At 39.5% G+C, this 9,596-nt stretch overlaps 1 protein-coding gene across 1 annotated transcript in view; it reads left to right on the top strand.

Annotated features, from left to right (window-relative positions):
- The window catches only part of NKX2-4 (NK2 homeobox 4), a 2,730-nt gene extending 998 nt beyond the window's left edge, over positions 1–1,732 (top strand). The window contains exon 2 of the mRNA XM_077486026.1: positions 1–1,732. This exon is cut by the window's left edge and continues 2 nt beyond it. Coding sequence (XP_077342152.1) covers positions 1–663 — 663 coding nt within the window. The 3' untranslated portion in view covers positions 664–1,732.
- Positions 1,733–9,596: the final 7,864 nt, after the last annotated feature.

The raw sequence follows: 9,596 nt of genomic DNA, 5'->3' as shown, positions 1-9,596 counted from the left end.
TCTAGATTCATGGGACCTTCTACCGGTATGAATATGGCTGGCATGGGCACTTTGCAAGGTATAGCGGAAGCCGCCAAATCAATGGCCCCTCTACATGCAGCCCCCAGAAGGAAAAGAAGAGTCCTCTTCTCTCAAGCACAAGTCTATGAACTGGAAAGGAGGTTCAAGCAGCAGAAGTATCTCTCAGCTCCTGAAAGAGAGCATTTGGCCAGCATGATCCACCTCACCCCTACTCAGGTGAAGATCTGGTTTCAAAATCACAGGTACAAGATGAAGAGGCAAGCCAAGGACAAAGTCACTCAACAACTCCAGCAAGAAAGTAACTTGTGCCAGCAACAGTCCCCCCGCCGTGTGGCTGTCCCCGTTCTGGTCAAAGATGGCAAGCCTTGCCAAAACGGCTCCAACACCTCAACCACAAGTCAACAGGTATCCCAACAACAGAGCAGCTCCAACGGTGTATTGTCATCTTCCAACAGCGCTGTCCATCAGCACCAGAATCAACAGGTTAACTCTTTAAGCCAAGTTCCAGAGTTAGAGGAAATGTCACCTAGTCCCCAATCCCTCCACAACCAGGTGGCCAACATGACACAGATGGACGCTTCCAGTGTAGACTACACTAATGGCATGGTCAACCCCAGTATGCTCTACGGAAGAACGTGGTGAAGCCTCTTGGATTGGGAGAGGTCAAGAGTTACTGACGTCTCGGTTCTTTGGGAGAGTTCACTTCCATGGTGGGTTCATGAGCTGACCTTTTTATTATCAAATGTTCTTTTTTTTTTTTTTTTTTTTTTTTTTTTAGGACTGCTACAAAAAAAGTTACAAAAGGGTTCGGTGAAGCTGTAATAAATTATCCAGAAAGACATTACAGATCGGTCACCCGCAGACTACTCCCTAATTTTCTAAATGGAACAATTGCAAAATTGATCAAAACATTAACTTAACAGAATTTGGGGAAACCGTCATTGTGTATTTTTGTATAGCGAGATAAAAACTACCTCGCAAAAAACAAAACAAACAAAAAAAGAAAAACACAAAAAAACTGCGTCACATTATTTTATTGACATTTTTGAGTTTACAAAAGACTGCCAGCTATGTAAAATACGAACTAATCAGGCTGTTAGTGTGTGTTTAATAATGAACGATTTAAATTATAGTATTTTATAGACATTTTCTCTTTGCAGTATTTTATAGGTTTTGTTTTTTCATTGTTTGAGGAATGTGGTCAATAACATCCTACATCTGGAATACTCTTTTAGATAACCCTTCAAATGTAGCTGCTATGATCATGAGTTTAATGTCTTTATTTTTATTTTATTATTGTATTTTATATAATTTTATATTCACTTTCTCAAAGCAGAAAGACAGAAGTGAAACGACCCTTTCATATTCTGGTCTCAGAACCTAATTTAAATTGGATCATTATTACTTTTATTTCATGGATGCTCCTCTCATAGATAAAATAATAAAACAAATATTGCTAATTGGGGCATCCCAATATTGGGGGTTTAAATGAAAAATTAATCAAGCGAATTTATTTTTCCACTGAGAGCCACCCACCAGACTATTAACCTGTCCTGTATTTATTTCCATGTGTGGTTATTTTAAATGCTTTTTTTTTTTCGATTTTAAATCATTTTCTAAATGTTTATTACACAAGAAATCGCCACCTACAAGCCTAATTATTAAGATACAATCTGAAGAATGATTAAATTAATAAAACAATATGTCTAAACTGGAACTACTCAGCGCTTGGATTGATTTGATAAAGCAGAGGTTAAATGGTGAAGATGATGCATCAAATGCTTCTAAATTATTATTTTTTAACTTATTGTCTTGTTAATCTATATAAATTAATATTGTAACTTTAGTCCAGTGCATTCTAGAAATATGAAAAACAAAATACGTGTTTTATAATGACATTTCTTTTCTCCTTTTATTTTATTGTTTTTCTTTTCCAGATGTTTTACAATGATCCATGATATTATCGGATCTTTAGTATGTGGCGTTCAGGTGTTCCAAAACTTAGTTAATATTTCCATTTTTGTTCGGGAAACATTAAATTAAAAAAAAAAAAAAAAAACACCATTGATGGTTTTCCTATCAGACTGTTGCATTCTGTACTGTATCAATGGTGTGTATGGAAGAGATGCAATTGGCCGACCCCATAGTCTGCCTGGCAGTGGTAAAGCAGGTGCACCTAGTTAGGAAAGGGGGCTTAATCTATGATAAGGACACATTCCTGGTAGAATGGAAAAGTTGGGAGGGGGCATTGAACTAACGGATCTTTGTTGCTTTTGAGCAGAAACATGTCTCCAAGCTTTGCAGTTCAGATGTGTAATAAGCATACGAATGTGCTGACTAGGTGAACCTCATTAACTGAAGAGGAGGATAAGAGTCCCTACACAGAACAGTCCCGAAAGGGTACTTGGCCCAAGCAGGACAAAGGCAAAACCTAAAGTTCATCTGCATTTCAGAAAACCCCATAATAAAACCAGTCTGTGGATATTACAATGTCCAGACTGCTGGTTTGTCTTTAATTCAACCAAAATGTGGCTGCTAAAAAAAAAAAGGGTGGAGGAGGGGGCAGGTAGGGGAGATTTAAGAGATAGAATTTACTACAATGCCATCAGCTGACTGGCTACATTCTCTGATGTTCCATTCTCAGCAAAGAAAATCCATGGAAGCCAAGGCATGAGTTACATTATTTGTATCAGCAGGTTGGCCGAATATGACACATGGCTACCATTTGTTGTGTTTCCTTGCTAATATGTACAATACTTTACAGATTTATTGTCACTTCTAAACATTGGGGGATAATGCTATTTTGTAACTTTCAATGGATTTACCACTAGAGGAATTAATAAATGATTTGCAAATGTGTCAGTTGCTCTGTTTGTCACCTTTTTATTGGGTGAGTATACTTCCCTTAGTTTATTCCAATCTAATAGTGTTTTATATTATAGAATGCTATCTTATAAAGCAATTTTTACAGCTATGAAAATGATCTAGTGTTTCTATTGCATTTTGATATAGATTTTATATTATGTAGCCAATTTCTGTTGCATGATGTACTGTTACAGAATGATTTTAATTTTATTTTACATTATAGCCATTACAGACAGAGCATATACATTACATTTATCATTTGTTCAATGTAGATTGGAAAATAGACTGAGGCATTCAATAATGATTCTCTTTTTACAGGTTATGCCATTAGAAAACATTTGATTTACTGTGTGACCACTGGTTGAATATGTGTTCAGCAAGTGCACCTAAGCAGGCTTGTTCAATAGATTAATAATACATTTATTTACATTGTACGTGTATGTAATACATTTATTTTAAATGTTAAAAAATATAGTCTTCTAATGCAGAATAATTTGAAAGTGCACAATTTTGAGAATTTAACAAGTATATATATATATATATATATATATATAATATATGTATATGTAATATTATAGGATCATTAAGTATATAGCTGCTTATGTGCCATAGTTATTAACATATTCATTTGCAAAAGAAACACTGAATTCATGTCATTTTAGTTTAGAACATAGCATAATAATTCACTAGGCAAATGATATCACTTACACATACTGGAGCATTTTGAAACCTGGTATTTGACTTATCAGAGCTACAATCTGGCTTGTAACTGGGACTAATTTATAATAATGGAACCAATGAAAATTGAAGCAAAGGCTACTCACAGAGAACAATAAGATCTATCATTTTTGTTTTTCACAGAAAAATTAAACAGTTAATTTATTGGTTGCTATAAGTAACAGCTTCACTTTTACTCCATTGTTCTTTGATGTACATCTTTATACATAAGGCCATTATCATTTTTACCCACAGGAGCATATTACAGAAATCCTCAGGGCTGAGGACAATAAACATGGCTGTCCTATTAGAAACTTGCAGACCCAACATTTTGTACCCTAGTTTACCAACCATTTAAAGGGTTCCCACATAACAATAAAGACAATAATTTGATAGATTTAATGTTGTTATTGTTAAAATTATTGATTGGCGTGGAAGTTAAATGCCTTCAGTTGATCATTCCATAAACACAAATGCTTGGTTTAACTGTGCTATATGCAGAAAGGTGTCTGAAGGAGGGCAGATGAGAAGCAGGCAGCGTGAGCATGAGCTTTCCAAGGTAGCGCATCAACAATCAAAACCGGTTTGATCAATTGTTTCTCCAGAGAGAAGTTGGGCAGTTGCTGTATAACTGCCTATAAATATAAATAAGTCCCACCCCATAAAAAGCAGTTAGCGCTTTCTCAGCTGTCGTAGCAAGCCAGCAGCAAATTTGAATTTTGGGTATCCATGGTGGCAAGACTGACCAGGTCCTGACTGCTCACATTATTTAGAAGACAGTGGAAGTTATAACCCAAGAGCAGCATGCAGCCACCAATGTGGCCAACTAACTGGGTCTTCCTATGGATCAACTGTGGGTTTAATGTTCTGTGGGTGCAGGTTTTTCATTTATTTATTTTTGTCTATTGGTTGAACTCTATGGATATCTGTCTTTCTTTGAAACGATTAAATATGTAACAGGTTCAAATGGATAAATATTGTATTCAGAGGTCAGTAATCTTTCATACTCAGGTAGATTACCTGCACAGAACATCTAAAATATCCTGTTATTTGCAGTAATTACACATGTATGAGCACTTGTACAAACTGTCTAAACCCAAACATTCTTCATGTTTGATGTCTGCTAGAGATGTCTATTCTGCTTACAGAACATATAGACAACTGGTCATGCAGGCGTGATCTTCATGTCCTTAGACACCTTGCAGCATGCCTGTAAACATGGAACCACTCATCAGGGTCATGTTTACCTATCATGCTCTAGGCCAGCCTTTTGCAACCAAGGTGGCCAGGCACCCGGGGTTTCCTTGAGGTTTCTTCAGGGGTGCCTTGGGAAAATGCCTAAAAATCGGCCCAACATTGTATACAAACTGGTATGTGGATAAAGCAGCCTTTTGGTCCCACAAAGTCATTCATTGGGCACCATTACAACCTTCTTGAAGGCACCTTAGCTGAGTGATGGAGAAGAGAGGAAATTTTAGGGAGAAAAAAAACATAGAAATATCAGTACCAGTTTGCAGAAGTGTATGTGCTTTGGAAGAATAAATCACTCTAACATTGGGTGTCCCACGTGTGTGGATGTTGCTGTGTTATGCAAAACTATTAGAATAGTTTTTACATTTTAGAATGGGGTACCTCAAGACTGTCCATTATTTTTAAAGGGTACCTCAAGACTGTCCATGATTTCTAAAGGGTGCCTTGACTGAAAACAGGTTGACAAATACTGTTCTAGGCACATCTGAATAATGGCACATTTGTGCACAAGTTCCTTCCACTGTTGCATGGAATTCATTTAGTACAATTAAAGTAGTTGTAAACTGTTACATATACCCTGTGAAGTGACTGGCCTCGGGTGATACACAGAGATGAAACAATTCCTCCAAAGCACTTTGTACCCGTTTATCTACAGCCATCTTCCTCCTACATTTATTCAAAGTGCAGAATATACACAGGATCTCTCAGCTCTGAAAAGAAGGGGGTGGAGAGCTGAAGTTACATCAGTGAGGAGAGCTCAGAGAGCTGATTGTAGAGAAGGGACAGGCCCCCCTTCATACAGCACACAGGACCATATCTAAGGCTGTCAATCTGCTGGAGCTCCCTCCCATGTCACCATTTTTCTCTTGTGTCATGCAAACTCATCAGAAGTGAATCATGCTTATAGCAGAGGGAAAGGCAGCATAGAGAAATGACACTAGAGCTCTGGATTTAGACAAGCACACACTATAGAGGTATATGCTTTACTCATATTTCATATCTAAGATTTATAACCACTTTAATTCTAGAATGTGTTTTTGGAGGAAGCATACTCTCTGCATTATAGCCACATCTACCATTTAACTGTACAGAACAAACAAAAAAGAGAAAGGAAAGATGGATTCATGTTTCTTGTACTCTGTTTTAGAGAGTCATCTAACTATTCTCATTACCCCCTATCCTTATAGGTATTACCCCCCTATCCTTATAGGTATCCTAGGTTTTTGTTTGTTTGTTTTTGCTGAATTTGGCCAAAATTTCTAGAGGTGGCCAGAAAGATTATCAGAATTTGTAAACTTTGAGATTTGATGCCCACTTACCCTGCTTCTCCAGGCATTGGTCCACAAGTGCCATTACGGTAAATACAACCCTAATGATTATTAGTTCTTACTCTATAAACTGGGGCAAAAAAGGTGCAATGCAGATACCTATGACTCCACCTTGGGGACTAGTGACTGGGTAGGTTTCCTTTCCTGCCTGCTACCTTCTACTTCTGAAAAGATGCAGCAGACAATGCTGGCAGGCATAGGTGTGTACAGCCTATTGCATTAGTGTGTGCACCTCCAAAATGTATATGTGTGTGTATGTGTCTATATACTGGCAGTGTCAGTAGAGCAATGGACATTGTCAGTAGGGTAGTGGATGGTGCCAGTAGTTTTTATTTGTATTTTATTTTTTATTATTTTTTACAATTTAAAGCGGAGGTCCACCCTAAAATGGACCTCCGCTCATCGGAATCCCCCCCCCCTCCGGCGCCACAATCGGCACCTTTCAGGGGGGAGGGGGGTGCAGTTACCTGGATAATCCAGGTAACTGCACCCACTTCCGGGCTAGCTCTCTGCGGAACGGGCGTAGGTTACGCCCCCGTTCCGCAAGCGCCCGCCCCCTTCAGCAAGTGCCCCGCTGCCTGCTGGGAAACACACAGCTCCCAGAGGCAGCGGGGGCCGTCCGGATTGCGCCGCGCGGCTCGCGCATGCGCAGTAGGGAACCGGGAAATGAAGCCGAAAGGCTCCATTTCCTGATTCCCATACCCAAGATGGCGGCGGGACCCGGCAGCCGAGCGAGCGATCGGCTTCGGGTGCCGACATCGCGGGCGCGCTGGACAGGTAAGTGTCACTATTTAAAAGTCAGCAGCTGCAGTATTTGTAGCTGCTGGCTTTTAAAAAAAAAAAAAAAAACGCGGAGTCCCGGTGGACTCCCGCTTTAATTATTTTTTGACAAATTTTTTAGGTGCCTTGTTAGGAGACTTTGGTAAAATATCGGGGTTTAAGCAGGGGTAATATGTACCACACAGGGTAATTAGGGTGTGCCCAGGCACACCTGGTACACCCTGTGCGCAGGCCTATTCTATGACCGATACCTTATGTTAAGCAACAATTGCAAAGAGTAGCAACCCCTAACATCCATCACAGTTCAATGTCCTGAATAAGAATTTATGGAATTGCTTTCTGTTTATAACTTTGTTCAGCTGAATAAGACAAAAAATGTATTTGCAGAATATTATAGTATTTAATTTTTCAGTGATCAGCTAAAATTCCGCTGTGTATCTATCAGCACATGTTTGTGTGTTGTATGTGCCATCAAAAACATGAACAGAACAGAATAAAGCATTGTAAAGCAGAAATGTTCATATGTTGTAAACTAGCCTTTAGCAAACAATACAGTTTCAGTTTGTGGAAAATAGGTTTCAGAAAGAGTGGCATTCTCATTGGTTGTGATGTAAAGTGTATGCAAATCCTAATGATGAATGTTTCTTGTTTGGTCCCTTTTATTCTGTTAAATATACCATTGAATGTTTTTATCTGTATTTGTTCAAAAAGTGGACAAAAATGCCTATTGCTCCTATCCAAAATCTAGTTAACTGATAATTGATAACTTCCTGTGCTGTCTGCTTGTGCTCCACTCCTATTGGTTACATTGTAGCCAGCTATCTCTGTGCACTGCAAAATGCCTCCCCCTATGTTTTGGGGAAGAGGGGACGGTATTTGATAGTTTTGCTGAGGGTTACAAAGCTTCTCCTCCATAGCTACAGTATGGTGAGTGAGTGTTGTCCTCTTAGTGCAGGAAATGTGTTACTTGCAGGATCACCTTGGGAAAATAATAAAAAAAAAAAAGGCTATTAAAAAATCAAACTAATGCAACCACCTGCAATATAATACATTCCATTCTGGAGCTTAGGTACAGATTTCTGTTTGCAGGCTGCCTTAGCTGCCACTACTGTCATTCCTCAGAAAATGCTATCTTCCTGGTAGCCTGAGGCCTCAGTAGCTGCTGACCTGATCTGCATTTGTTTTGGTCATTAGACCAACATCAGAACTAGGCAAACAACACATTTAGGTGTCCTTTTATGAAGCAGTGAAATCTATTCACTGCTTCATTCTCCGGCATTCACATAGGAGATCTTTCTCCTCTGTGTGCCACTATATGAAGCGGAGTAGATCGCTTCACACTTGGAGGAGTGAAGCGATCTACAAACGCTTCTAACACTGGAGAATGGCCCCTAATACTGTAATCTCGTGAGACTTTACAAGATTACAGTACTAGAAATTCACTCATACACAGAGATGTCAATATATTAAGCAGTGATAAATTATCACAGCTCAATACACTGACACGCGGTGTGATTAATGTTAGTGAAATAAAGCGTCCCCCTACATAATATATACATGTATACACACACAGACATTATATATACATGTATATACACACACATTATATATATATACATATACACATTATATGTATATATGTATATATATGTATACACATACATATGACAGGGGGACATGGTTACAGTGTTGGGGGGTCTGAACGAGGCATAAGGAAGTTAATTATCTTCCTCTTTCCTCCTCAGATCCCCCTGATTCCCTCTTCACTACCCCGGTTCTCCACCTCTGAGTTGGTGAATCGGGGCGTGTGAATTCTGACACAGATCACAAGTGAAGCGCTGAGATCGCAGCTTCATAAAGTGACCGTTACTGTGTCAGTCTATGAGGATTCTCCATGTGCGGAGATAATTGGCGGGAGAACAAGTTCAAACACATCTCCCCCCGATTATCTCTGGTTTATATACTGTTTATGGGCTGTGATCAGCGGCGATCCTCTGGATCTCCACTGATCATTGCTTCATAAACAGACACCTTAAACAGAAAACATGGGCAAAAAAATACATTCTGTTCTGCCACTTACATTTTCTAAGACAAAAATAAAGACAGTAAACATGAATCAAAAAACGGTTTATTTGAAGCAGTGGCGGCTGGTGCTCACAATTTGGGGGGGGTCGCAAACCAAATGAAAAATTCTGAAAAAAAAACATCAATTGCAGTCTCACTGTACCATCAAAAGCAGCCACTCATCCCCATAAAATGCAGCCACTGTGCCCCATAAAATGCAGCCACTGTGCCCCATAAAATGCAGCCACTGTGCCCATCAAATGCAGCCAATCTGTGCCATCAAACGCAGTCACTGTGCCATCAAACGCAGCCACTGTGCCATCAAATGCAGTCACTGTGCCTCATAAAATTCAGCCACTGTGCCCATACAATGCAGTCACTATATCCATCAATTGCTGCCACTTTGTCATCAAACGCAGCCACTGTGCCATCAAATGCAGCCACTGTGCCCATCAATTGCCGCCACTGTGCCATCAAACACGGCCACTGTGCCATCAAATGCGGCCAATGTGCCCAATAAAATGCAGCCACTGTGCCCATCAAATGCAGCCCCTGTGCCCATCAATTGTT

This window comes from Lithobates pipiens, unplaced genomic scaffold (assembly GCF_037356315.1).
Source record: "Lithobates pipiens isolate NorthernLeopardFrog02 unplaced genomic scaffold, aLitPip1_a1.2 Scaffold_18, whole genome shotgun sequence".
Classification (NCBI taxonomy): domain Eukaryota; kingdom Metazoa; phylum Chordata; class Amphibia; order Anura; family Ranidae; genus Lithobates; species Lithobates pipiens.
The sequence above is the reverse complement of the archived record's forward strand: the minus strand, read 5'-3'. Positions and strand labels throughout refer to the sequence as shown.